Raw genomic sequence first — 12,981 nt, 5'->3', positions numbered from 1 at the left:
GCCTGACCACCGCCCTGTCACTGCCTTTAAGAGTAAGGCATGGTCCTTGATTTTCAATCACATGCCAAAAATGTGGTGAGGAGGCTTTGGGTGGGCATTTAGGGCAAACAGACTAGAACAAAGAACGGGTAGAAAGAAAAAGTCAGAATGTACCTATAACATTGGTTCCAAGGCATTTAGTTTTTAAAAAAATGTACTAGAGACTTGGAATTTACGTAAGATACATAACAGCAAAAGATTGAAAATAACTTATATGGGCAGTAATAGAGGTGGGTTAAACAAATTACAGTAGCATCACAAAATGAAATGCTATGCAGCCTTTAAAAATAATTAGGCAGCTCTGCACTTCATAAATCTTAAGGAAAGATGTCCAAGGCATATTGTTATGTGAAAAAAAGTCAGACGGTAAATAAACTATTCTCTCTCTCTCTCTCTCTCCAACACACACACACACAAACACTTTTATACATAACAGGGTATCTATGAACAAATACATAAACCAGCCTGAAGGGAGGAGTGAGAGGGAGAAGAGGAGGGAGAAGACAGAAGTCCTAACTATTTATGAATACCTTTTTGAATCTTTAGAATTTTGAACCATGCGCATGTACTACCTGTTAAAAAGTAAATGAATATTAATGAAAAAATTTAAATTTATTACAATTCCTACAGTGGAGACAATAGGTAGAAAGGTATGATATTTGAGAACAGTATATATTATATACTACATACATTTAAGTTATGTAAACCAAGGATATGCAATTTTCCTGATTTAAATTAAAGAAAAAACCTTCATTAATATAATACCTGGGGACTTCCCTGGTAGCACAGTGGTTAAGAATCTGCCTGCCAATGCAGGGGACATGGGTTCGATCCCTGGTCCGGGAAGATACCACTGGCACAGAGCAACTAAGCCCATGCGTCACAACTATTGACCCTGCACTCTAGAGCCCAGGAGCCACAACTACTGAGCCTGTGTGTTGCAACTACTGAACCCCGTGCACCTAGAACCCATGCTCCACAACAAGAGAAGCCACTGCACTGAGAAGCCTGTGCACCACAATGATGAGCAGCCCCCACTTGCCGCAACTAGGGAAAGCCTGTGCACAGCAACAAAGACCCAACATAGCCAAAAAATAAAATAAAATAAAATAAGATAAAATATAAATAAATAAATAAAATATATAGAATACCTGGGAATTTCTTTACAATAATACAGGAGGAGCGGAAGTGGATGGGGTTTAGATGAAACATGACTGGTCATGAATTGGTAAATGTCGAAGCTGGTGATGGGTACACGGGGTTCCTCTTACTTTCATAAAGTATACAGGGGTTCTGTCTACATTCGTAAATGACTAAAACTTTCCACAAGAAAAAGTATTTTTAAATGGCTTCATTAGGAGTCTATAAATAAGTAGACTATATATAGGGCTCTGAGGTAGATCAAATTGATTGCAGAATATGAAGTTTGTGAGTGCAGATTTACTAAAGAGAAAGAAAGAACCTCATTAGTATTTAACACAAGGAGCACTGGCTCACAGGCAGCCTTGAGAGTCAGACCAGGCTAGAAGTGAAGACCTGGCTGAGGCAGAAGCTGATAGCATGTGTTGCCCTGGAAATAACACTTAAATTGACAATTTTTTTTATTAAGACTTTACTTTTTTAGAGCAGTTTTAGGTTCATTGCAAAATTCAGGAGAAGGTACAGAGATTTCCCATATCCCTCCTGCCCTCACACATGCACAGCCTCCACCATTATCAACATCCCCACCAGAAGGGTGCATTTGTTACAACCGATGACAAACCTACACTGACACGTGATAATCACCCACAGTCCATCGTTTACCTAAGGGTCCACTCTTGGTGGTGTACATTCTATGGATTTGGATTTGGACACATGTATAACGACATGTATCCACCACTGCCATTATGTGAGCAGTAGTTTCACTGCCCTAAAAAGCCTCTGTGCTCTGCCTATTTATTTCTCCCTCCCCCTTAACCCCTGACAACTACTGAATTTTTTTTTTTTTTGCCATGCTGCACAACTTGAAGGATCTTATCTTAGTTCCTGGACCAGGGGTTGAACCAGCGCCCTTGGCAGTGAAAGGGCAGAGTCCTAACCACTGGACCGCCAGGACATTCCTTAGTTTTGCCTTTTCCAAAGTGTATTATAGTTGGAATCATACATTATGTAATTGACATCATTTTAAATATGCCATAATTAAAACTTTTAGATCTTTCTAAACCAGGACCACCATCCTAGCAAGGTGTTCCGGCTTCAAAAATAGCAAATAATCCTGTTCTTTATAATTGGATATTTCTTAGAGATTCCATGCTGATATTTGCTTTCTGTATATATTCAAGGGTAAGAAATATCAGTAGAGTTTTTTTCAATTTACTTCAATATTTTTACACCTTGAACAAATTCACATACTTTAAAAGAATCTGACAAAGTCAAGGAATATAACATAAAAATGGTATTCCTATTTTAAACTCAAGGTGCTCAAGAGTTCAGCAGATGCATTTCCTATGTCCAACTGATGCAATTTCTCCTCGTGTTGCTGCTGAATTCCTGAGACACCAAGATGTACCATGTGAGCCCATAAAAGGCATATCTAACACTGATACTTCCAGGACCCAGCACTTCTTGTCAGTATAGTTGAAGCAAGAAAGATGAGTGTCTCACATGCTGCTGCTTAGCTTTTTAAATTCTCCTCAATTGCTTAATGCTGTCTAAATGGTGGTTCTTTCCTCTTACACTGTTGATGGGAATGTTAAATTGATATAGCCACTGTGGAGAACAGTATGGAGATTTCTTAAAAAACTAAAAATGGAACTACCATATGACCCAGCAATCCCACTCCTGGGCATCTACCCAGAGAAAACCATAATTCAAAAAGACACATATACCACAATGTTCATTGCAGCACTATTTACAATAGCCAGGACATGGAAGCAACCTAAATGCCCATCAACAGATGAATAAATAAAGAAGCTGTGGCACATATATACAATGGAATGTTACTCAGCCATACAAAGGAATGAAACTGAGCTATTTGTAGTGAAGTGGATGGACCTAGAGACTATCACACAGAGCAAAGTAAGCGAGAAAGAGAAAAACAAATACCGTATGCTAACTTATGTATACGGAATCTAAAAAAACGGTACTGATGAACCCAGTGACAGGGCAAGAATAAATATGCAGATGTAGAGAAAAGACAACACGGGGTGGGAGGCGGGAGGGTGTGAAGGGGAAGCTGAGACTGAGAGAGTAGCGTTCACATATATACAGTACCAAATGTAAAATAGATAGCTAGTGGGAAGTTGCTGCACAACATAGGGAGATCAACTCAATGATGGGTGATGACTTAGAGAGCTGGGATAGGGAGGGTGGGAGGGAGTCACGGGAGGGAGGGGATATGGGGATACATGTATAAATATAGCTGATTCACTTTGGTGTACAGCAAAAACTGGCACAACAGTGTAAAGCAATTATATTCAAATAAAGAGCTTTAAAAAAAATGAATAAAAATTTAAAGTAAAAATGTACTAAAAAATGAAATAAATAAAAGCAATTACACAATAAGTAAATAAATAAATGGCAGTTCTTTGAATTTTCCTTTAGAAATGCACCGTTTTCATTGTGCAACGAAGCTAGGGACTCCTATCCTCTGCAAGGAATCAGGCATGTTCCATCCACCATTTCAATCACTTACAAAAGGTAGGAACTAAGTGTAGGGCCAGTTAGAGTGGAGAAGTTGGTTAAGTGGGAATGGATGCTTTGTTCCTGGGTCACTTCCTCCTCTCCTGAACATTGCCTCCCCTTACATATGCAAGAAAAAAGGGTACTGGCCTTGATTCTGTAGACCTAGTTTCAAGCCCTAGTTTCTGTTACTCAGTACTGACTTGCTTTGAAACTTTGAGTAAGTAACTGATTATCTATTTCCTTACCAAAAAAAATGGAGATAAAAGTTCTACACCACTGACTTGATAGAAGTCTTGGAAATGAAAATGAAATGTCCTACAAAATTATCATGTGTTACATGCTAATACAAGCTGGTTTCATGCTGGTTAAAAGATATTTGCTGCCTCTTTCAGTGCCCTACACCCACCTCCTCTGTACCTTCTCCCCCACAGAGACTGTCTTTGCCTTTTCCACCTAGCCCAGACTGGCTTCCATCTCCACTGTTTCACTGAAACTGGTCAAAGATCACCAATCACCTCTAAGCTATAAAGATTTAGCAACATTTTCAGTCAACACCTTTCTAGATATCTCTCCATAACTGATAACTTTCTGGAAACACTCTTTCCTAATTTAGGCTCTGTTCTTCCACTCTCCTACTATCTCACTGGCCTATCTGGTGACTCCTCAACCTCCTCTGCTAGCTCTTTCCATCTGTTAAATTAAAAGGAATTAAAAGCTTGGGTTTTTTTTTTTTTTTTTAATTTCTGAAAGATTTTGTTTAAATAAGAAATTAGCAGAGATTTAGGTTTCTTTTGTTGTGGTGGTGTACCTTCATACATGTAGAGGAAGAACACCCCCCTTCTGGCTTAAGAAAGAAAACTCACAAGTATTTACACTTCTTCAAAAACAAAGATGTCAATTGAAATATTATTTTTGGGGCCACATATTCTTAAGCACAACTAATGAAATTTACAGATATTTTAGAGGTTAAAGGTTATTTTCATAGGACCTATCAATATGTGAAGTCCCAGTGTCTTACAAGATGCTATTATTAAAAATATCCATTGCAAGGAGAATTTTATGATCCACACAAAACAGAATCTGCTTTTCTGCATCTACAAGAGAAGGTGGAAATTTTTCTGTCTGTGGCACTAAGATTTCTTGCGCCAGCAATTACAGGTGGCTAGAATTTGAAGGCTAATACTGGAATCTCATTAGTTAGCTCAGTGAGCAAAAGAAGCATGACTGATAATATGGAACTTAAATTTGAGGGATGGGGAGAGAGTAGAATAGGAGTTTTAACAAATGTGAACATATGATGTTTTGCATTTCATTGGGCCAGATTCGAAATATTTAAGTCCTCCCTGTGCTCAGCCCCAGGTCCCCTACTATTGTTCTTTCTCTACACCCCTTCTCACATGATTACATCTATTCTTGTGTTCTTAATTAACTCCTCTTTGTAGGTGACTCCAAGATTATATCTCTAACCTGACTTCTCTTCTCTTCTAGGCTCCTGACAGGTATTCTACAATTGCTTGCTTGGAATCTCCACTTAGAAGACTCAGAAGCACCTCAATATGATTAGATCCGAAACAGAACTCCTGGTTTCTGCTCCCTGTAAGCTCTCCCTCCCCTCTGTCACTGACATCTAATTAAATGGCACCATTCTGCACCCACCTGCCTTTTTTTTTTTTTTTACTAAGCAAAGAACTTTCTTAACCTTTGTTTCAAACTTTATTCCCAGGCTTCTTCAGCTTAATTAGCTGCAAAGAATGAATTGCATATAAGCAAAAACTGAAAAGAGCTGTAGTGTCCAGGGGCTTGGGCTTAAAAATATTAGAGATCTAGGTTTTATCAGATCCATAAACAAAATTTTAAGAAGCAGTCATAATATAAAATAGCAGCTCCCGGTAACTTCTTCAAGATTTATCTTCTTCAGAAGTTGACTCAGTTCAGTTTGCTTCATTCTTGGAAGCCTTGTCAAAATTCTCCAAAAGATCTGGAACTTCATCATCATTTTCCTTTCCAGTAGCAAGTGGTGCTTTTCCATCCACAGATTGTTTGGACAAAGCTTCAGCCAGTCTCCTTAAACTGGTCAGACTGTCTGCGCCAAGCTGGTTTAAGATGCTGGGTAGCATTTCTGTCAGCTGCTTTGTCTCAGCATGGCCTGTAATGGTGAAAGTGTTTGCTGCCAGAGATGCCTGAACTTTAGGATTATTAAAGTGGATCCCTGTTCCTTGGTTTGTGAACATATTCACCTCTTCAATACCAGAGATGTTATTTACCCCTAACTTCTTTAAAGAGAATTGAAGTTTTTTGTCATCTGCTGTGGCTCTTCTATGAACCACCTTCTTCATTCTGCAAGCAGTTCCTTTCCAACCAAAGCGCACTTGTGCCTGCTGTTTAGCGAGTTTCTCCTGGTTCATGAGTTTCTTTCATCTTGTTGGAGCAGAAATGGGGCTGCGTGGGGGACTAGGGCTGGCTCTCAGGGGCTCTAGGGCAGACCAGCTGAGATAAGGCACACACACGCGGGGACGCTAGATGACAGCTAGAGCCCACCCACTTTTTTAAACCAGAAATCTATATCATTCTGGACTCTTCCTCATGCTCCTCTGTAAAGTTATCCCCTTTATCATCAAGTCTTATATATTCTACTTTTAACCTGTTGTCTGGGTTCCATCAGCGTCTCTTCAGCTCCATTGCCACCACCCACATCCAGGCCATGATCACTCTTGCCTGGGCTATTACAATCAACTTCTAATTGATCTCCTGCTTTTACCCTTGCCCCAATCCAATCCATTCTCCCTACAACATCAGTGGGACCCTTGTAAAACCATAAGTAGGAACATTTAAGCCTCTTGCTTAAATCCTTTCATTGGCTTTCTCTTATATTTACAAAATTAACCAGCTCCTTGACAGCCTCCAAGAGCTCACATGCTCTGCTGACTGCCTATCTCTTTATTTGTTCTAACCTCATTTCAGCTCCTCTCCCTCTCACTAGCAACACTCCAGTCATACTAACTTTTTTCAGGCCCTCTAACAAGCCAGGTTCTTTCCCACCTCAAAACCAGTAAACACACTCATCCCACTACCTGTAACATCCTTCTACTCATCCTTTGAAAGACTTACTCTTCAAGGCTCAGCTCAACTGTCACCTCTTCAGAGAGGCTTCCCTGTTGTTTTCCCTTATGACAATGTATTTTAAATTTTTTAAGCATTTCCTTATTTGTTTACTTGTCACTGCCTGACTCATCCACAAGACCACACTGTGTGAAGATGTAGACCATATCTACTTGGTTTTTCATTGCACTCCAGCACCCAGCACTGAGCCTAGAGTGGAGGAGGACTTCCCTCCACAAAAATCCTGTTTACAAATCCCTTCACAAAAATCCTGTTTACAAATTAACTCACAAATTTTAGGATGGGATAAAGTAGAGAATACTTGTAAATATTGTTCCTAATTCTTCAATGGTAACGAGAAAAATCTTCAACTAATTTCATGATCATGGTAATTCTTTAAAATGGCAGGAGGAGGGCAGGGTGGGGCCTGTCCTGTCCACCATTGTAGGATGTTTTGCATTAGTAATAGCCTTTACCCATCAGATGCCAATATCATGGCTCTGCTGCGCCTCTGACAACCAAAAGTGTCTCCAAATATCGCCAAATGTCCATGGGGGGTGGGGGTGGCAAAATCACACCTGACTGGGAATCACTGATGTACATAATCAACACTTAATATGTCATTTTATCCCCCACAAAGATAAAAATAAAAAATAAAAATATTAAGTGAGGAAGTTAAAGCACCAAGAGCATACGTGACCTGTTTAAGGCTGCATATAATTAGGAGCAGAAGGGGAGCAAAATCCAGCTGACAAACCTCCCAATTAATGCTGAAGTAGACTCCTGGCTCATAAACACCTGGTTTGATCTGCTTTTCTGTATGTGAATACATTCGTTTTGAAAGAAAACAGTAATTATATTCTGATCAAAGTTAACATTAATTAATGTCAATTCACTGGAAAGACAGTTACACTGAACTTAACGAAAATTCTTTGAGGCATGGAATTGTTTTCCCCAGTCTTTAGGAAGCCTTACCAAACGCTTGGTTTCTAACTCTACTGATGCATCAGTATAGCTTTTAAACAAAATTACTTTAAATAATAAATTTATATCTCAGCTTTTCCCAGTAATATCTCAGAATCACATAGGCATTCTAGATTTTAGTTGCTTTTTAATAATTTATACAATGTACATCCTTATCTGACTTCGATGAGTGCTTAAAACGCTCAAAATGTGAATTACTTTCTCATATTTCATGCATTAGCTGTTCTTATTTCATAATCAGATTCATCTGTCTTCTGGACCAGGTACAGCTTCTGGTTGTCCTAGAGGTAAACTAAAGTTGTGTTTAGGAAATATTAAGTCATTATTAAGCCATATAAGCAGAAGATGGAAAGCCCTCACCACAGAATAGTATCTATCTACTTTTAATTGATTGACTGCTATGAGGCTGGTGCTATAGTAAGTGCTTTACATACTTTATATCACTTAGGCTTTATAACAACACTTTGATATAGGGACAATTATACCATTTCACAGATGGGGTAAACAAAGAAATTAAGTAATTCACCTAAGCTACCATATAAAGTCAGGGGTGGAAACCCAGGTCCCTCTGATTCCAAAGACCAAATTATTAGCAACCAAATGATATGTCTTACTCAGTGGAGCTGAGAATCAACCAGTGTTATTCATCTCTAGTGACCATTCTAGTCATGATACCTAGTCACAGGTTTTTTTCTGAAAAAAACCTGAGGCTTAAGAGAAACCTCATCACTCATCCCAGAGGAGGCACAAACTAGAGGTGCCCTGAGTCAAGAAGTGACCTTGTATTGATATGACATCTAGGAATTTGAGAAGGGATGCCGTCCACTCCTACTAGTCTTCCCAGAATTCGATCTTTAGTTTTTGGCCATGTGGGTAAAGATGACCAACTATCTGGGTAAGGATGACCAACTATCTGGGTGTGCCCAGGCCATCCTGGTTCTAGCCCTGAATGTCCTGCATCTGGGAAACCCTATCGATGGATGTGTTCCCTCTCTACCCTCTGCCAAATCTCTCTGATGCCAGGTGCCTTTCTACATCTCTGAATGTTCATTTTTTGAAGAAACATCAAGACTTTACTATATGACAAGACTTTACTACAGAAAGACAATACCAGGTGCAAAGGATATCCAGGTTAAAAAAAAAAAAATCCAAATCTCCGAACAGATACCATCTGCCTGCTCTATCATCCTTTCAAACTGATAGCCATCCTTTCAAAAACCAGCCAGGACTAACACTTACCACCTGCCATCATACTCTATAAATACCAGGTCCCATCTGCCTGGCTCTTCTTCCTCTAGCTAGTTGCTCTAGCAACTGCCTTGTGTCCAGCTGCTGTTCCCACATGGTCTGGTCTATTCACCCAGTGACTGAACTCCTGATCCCACACTGACAAAGGTTTCAGTACCTCTTTTCTGGATATACTCTTCTCTGCTTTGAGAGTGCCATGTTTTGGATGACGTTAGGGAACGGGATCATTTACTTTACAGTGCTGATGATCCTTGACCCTCAATTATTCTGAGAAGAATTGAATTGTTAAGTGGTTCCCCACACGTTGATATAGACACTTCTTATAAAAGAAAGCAGGGAAGATTGAAAAGAGAAAACAAAGAGAAATAGATTCTAAAAAGAAGCCACTTGTCTAACTAGCCTACCTAGCTAAAAGGGAAGCTAGAAGTGTCTAAAAGCCTCATGTCTCAGAAGAGCTGTTGAGTCAATGATGTAAGTGTTTTCTCAAGTTCTAGACCATAGATCCTCAAATAAAACACCAGAAAAATGGTTATCAGATGACCTCCATTTCAAAATACAATTGGGAACTCTGGAAATCTTGTTTTCTCATTCTCAGTACTTTCATTTCTCTGCCCTCTTAGTCCTATGTTTGTGCATTTTTCCCCTCAGCTTGATGTAGCACTTGGACTGAACTGCAGGTCCTTGTAAATACTTCCCATAACTGCTTTTCGTAAAGAATGTATTTCTGAATATACTGGTATGAGTTCAGTCATTTATTACCTCTGCTACCTTAAGGAAATCACTTCACCTTTTAGGACTGCAGTTTATACAATATGAATGAAATGATAATATCCTAATAAAATAACTAATATATATTAGGATAAATGTCATGGATACCTGTTGCTTTTGCCTATCCTATACACATCCCTTTACCTTCTATTAACAGAACATGTCTTACAAGTGAGAAAGTCATCACAAGTAGTCTGGACTGAGTTTGTGCCACCATAATACACTTCTACCCAGCATTTAACATCCTTTTCTCACCAATACTAGCCTGATATTCTTTATGGAATATTTGTCTCCCCATTCATAGTCATGTCCTAGCTGAATAAGTAAGCTACTTTTGGCTTAATGCAATTGATATAGTCCAGCGTCCAGACCATAGGAGGAGGCATGTGACCCAATGCCAGCCATTGAGACGGGAGATGAATGTCAGAAATTGTGTGGGAGCACTGAAAGAGTGCTCTCAAACTGAATTACATGGTGTGAGAAATAAAATCACTTTGATCCTGTGAAGAGAGAACAGGGCCATGTATGGAACCTGATAATGAAGTCAACAATATAGCACACAGAGTGGAGAGATGGGATGAAATCTGATCCCTGATGACATTGTTTGCAGATTGAACCCCACCTGAAATCAAATCTAGGTGAGCCATTAGTTTTCCTTATTGTTTCTAAAAGTTTGAATTTTCTGTCTCTTGCAAACAAAAGACATTTGAATCATCATAAGACCCAGGCCAATCAGAGCACATCCATCTCTCAGATTACAGTAATTAGGGTTCAAGGGTGCACAGAGAAGCCAAGGCAGGAGCTTCCCAGGAACCTTCAGCCAGGGCTCTTAGAGAGAGATGTTTCTTTCCTTCCGGAGGGTTGCTAAGCAATCCTTGCCCTCTGCAAGAAAACAACCTTTCTCAAAAATGAGCCTCTCTTTGTAATCATAGTCTTTGAATTATGGAATCTAGCAGTGCTAAACCCATGTCTAGCATTGATTTTTAGTTATGTGAAACATATGCCTTTTGCTTAATAAACCTTAATTGTGTTCCTACTACTTATAACCAAAAAGGTCTTAACTGGTTCTTTTATGCTAGATTCTTTGGTAACACTTTTATGTACATGAGAAACCATGATAATCCCCATTTCATAGATGAAGAAAGTGTGGCTCAGAGAAGTTAAGTGAGTTGCTCGAGGTCACACACCAAGTAACTGAGAGCCCCTGAAGTTAAAACTTTGTTGTTAATAATTGTGTTAAATGGTTTCCAGATGCTTTTATGAGATTGTTCACAATTCTCAGGTTCTGATTTAGCAGCTAAGTTCTGTGGAACAAAGGGAATGAGGCAGTCTTGATGGGTGACCTCACGGGCATATCCCCAGAAAAAATTTCATCAAAGCTTTACTAACTTTTCAACAAAACTCCTAACAACTGTGGATTCTGTTCATCATGGTCAAATTCAAGTAGTTCAGCATGATTCATTTCCCTGCAAAACCAAGGGGGGTGCCTCCTGGGTGGACATTTACCACCTGATTTAAAGGAAAGTGTATATTGGTACCTAAAAGCAGAGTCTGCAACACTGACATTCCATTACTCATAGACAAAATAAAAAACAGGCAGCTTAAGGATGTCAAACAGCAACATCTTCTGGCGTTCATTTTAATTGGTGGTAGTGGTGGTGGTTTATTGGTGCAGTAGTGCTAGTATCTTGAAAATAGACACAAATGCAAGCAGGAAGAATTCTATTAAGAAAACAAACAAACAAAGCCAGCCTCAATAAAACCACCTAAACATTAAGTCCATCACATGCCATGGTACCTTATGAAATCATGTTCCATCAGTCTTTCCCTCCTTTTCATAATAAAGAAAAAGTTGAGTGGAGTGTGTTTGGTTGCACATTTTTCTTGTACTCTCCAATTACTACTGCTCAGACACTAGACAGCATTTAGGGCTGGCCCTTATTAATTCAAAAATTTCAGATGGACTCATCTCTTCTGGCTCAAAGGGGAGAATAGTGTGAACAACTGGACTCATTCTGACTCTCAGCCTCTGTAAATGGGTATATCCATAGAACTCTGTATTAGTGTATTAGTCTCCTATGGCTGTCATAACAAATTACCACACACTTAAAACAACAAAAATGTATTCTCTTACAGTTTGGAGGTCAGAAGTCAAAATGAGTTTTAAGAGACTAATATCAAGGTGTTGGGAAACGTGTTCCTCCTAGGGGCTCCAGGAGAGAATGTGCTCCTTGCCTCTTTCAGGTTCTAAAGGTTGCAACATTCCTTGGCTCCTGGTGGCATCACTCTGATATCTGCCCCCTCATCACACAGCCTTCTTCCACCTCTGATCTTCTTGCCTCCCTCTTACAAAGACCATGGTGGTGACCTTTAGGATCCACAGGATAATCCAAGATAATCTTCCCAACTCATGATCCTTAAAGTAATCACATGTCCAGAATTCCTTTGCGACACTGGCAATATTCATGGGTTCTGGGGACTAGGAGGTAAACATCTTTGGGGGACCATAATTCAGCCCATCATAATATGGAAACCTGAATTCCCACTGGATACTTGGGTAGAGAGGCAAAATCTAACACAGCAATTATTAAATAATCAGATGAACGAAATCCTAAGTAGCTTTCTAGATGGAGCGGAACAGGTGGATGAAAACCAGCCATGCACCATCCTTTGTAGGAATCGTCTAATTTACAACATGGTACAAGTAGGCCAGATCTAGGAAAGCCAGACCCAGAAGTTTTTTTAAAAAAGGTTGTGGCCATTCTACCACTTACCACCTCTGTGAGATCTTATATGAATCACTCAGCCTCTCTAAACCTGCTATTCTCTCTGTGAAGTGGGGAATACTCACCCACCTCAGAATGCTGTTGTAAGTATAAAATGTCCACGTAAAACATGAGGTCAGTGCAAGGACTGTAGCAAATAACCTATAAATGTTAACTATTTGTATAATGTTAATGATAACAGAACAATAACAATTTCTGATTGTTAAACTCTTGAAATAGTTGACGATATCAGCCAGAAAGGTTTGCAATTTCATAGGGTTTTTTTAAAGCAAGACTAGAAAACAGTTTTTCTTGGAGAGCGTCGTAATTTTTAGACGCAAAGGGGATCATTTTTGCCTGAGGTCTGTCTCTAGCAAACAAGGAGAAAGTATTGATCCCCAACTTGTTATGCAAC

The 12,981-nt window shown here is 39.4% G+C and overlaps 1 protein-coding gene and 1 long non-coding RNA gene across 2 annotated transcripts in view; both read right to left on the bottom strand.

Annotated features, from left to right (window-relative positions):
• The window catches only part of LOC130859879 (uncharacterized), a 287,027-nt gene that overhangs the window by 215,211 nt on the left and 58,835 nt on the right, over positions 1-12,981 (bottom strand). The window lies entirely within an intron of this gene.
• On the bottom strand, positions 5,569-6,117 carry LOC130859874 (transcription factor BTF3-like). The gene has a single exon (XM_057747340.1). The coding sequence runs from the start codon at positions 6,105-6,107 to the stop codon at positions 5,634-5,636; it is 474 nt and encodes a 157-aa protein (XP_057603323.1). The 5' UTR covers positions 6,108-6,117; the 3' UTR covers positions 5,569-5,633.

The sequence above is a fragment of the Hippopotamus amphibius genome, chromosome 1 (genome assembly GCF_030028045.1).
Source record: "Hippopotamus amphibius kiboko isolate mHipAmp2 chromosome 1, mHipAmp2.hap2, whole genome shotgun sequence".
In the NCBI taxonomy this organism is placed as follows: Eukaryota; Metazoa; Chordata; class Mammalia; order Artiodactyla; family Hippopotamidae; genus Hippopotamus; species Hippopotamus amphibius.
Note: the sequence above shows the minus strand (reverse complement) of the source record. Positions and strands in the feature narration are given on the sequence as shown.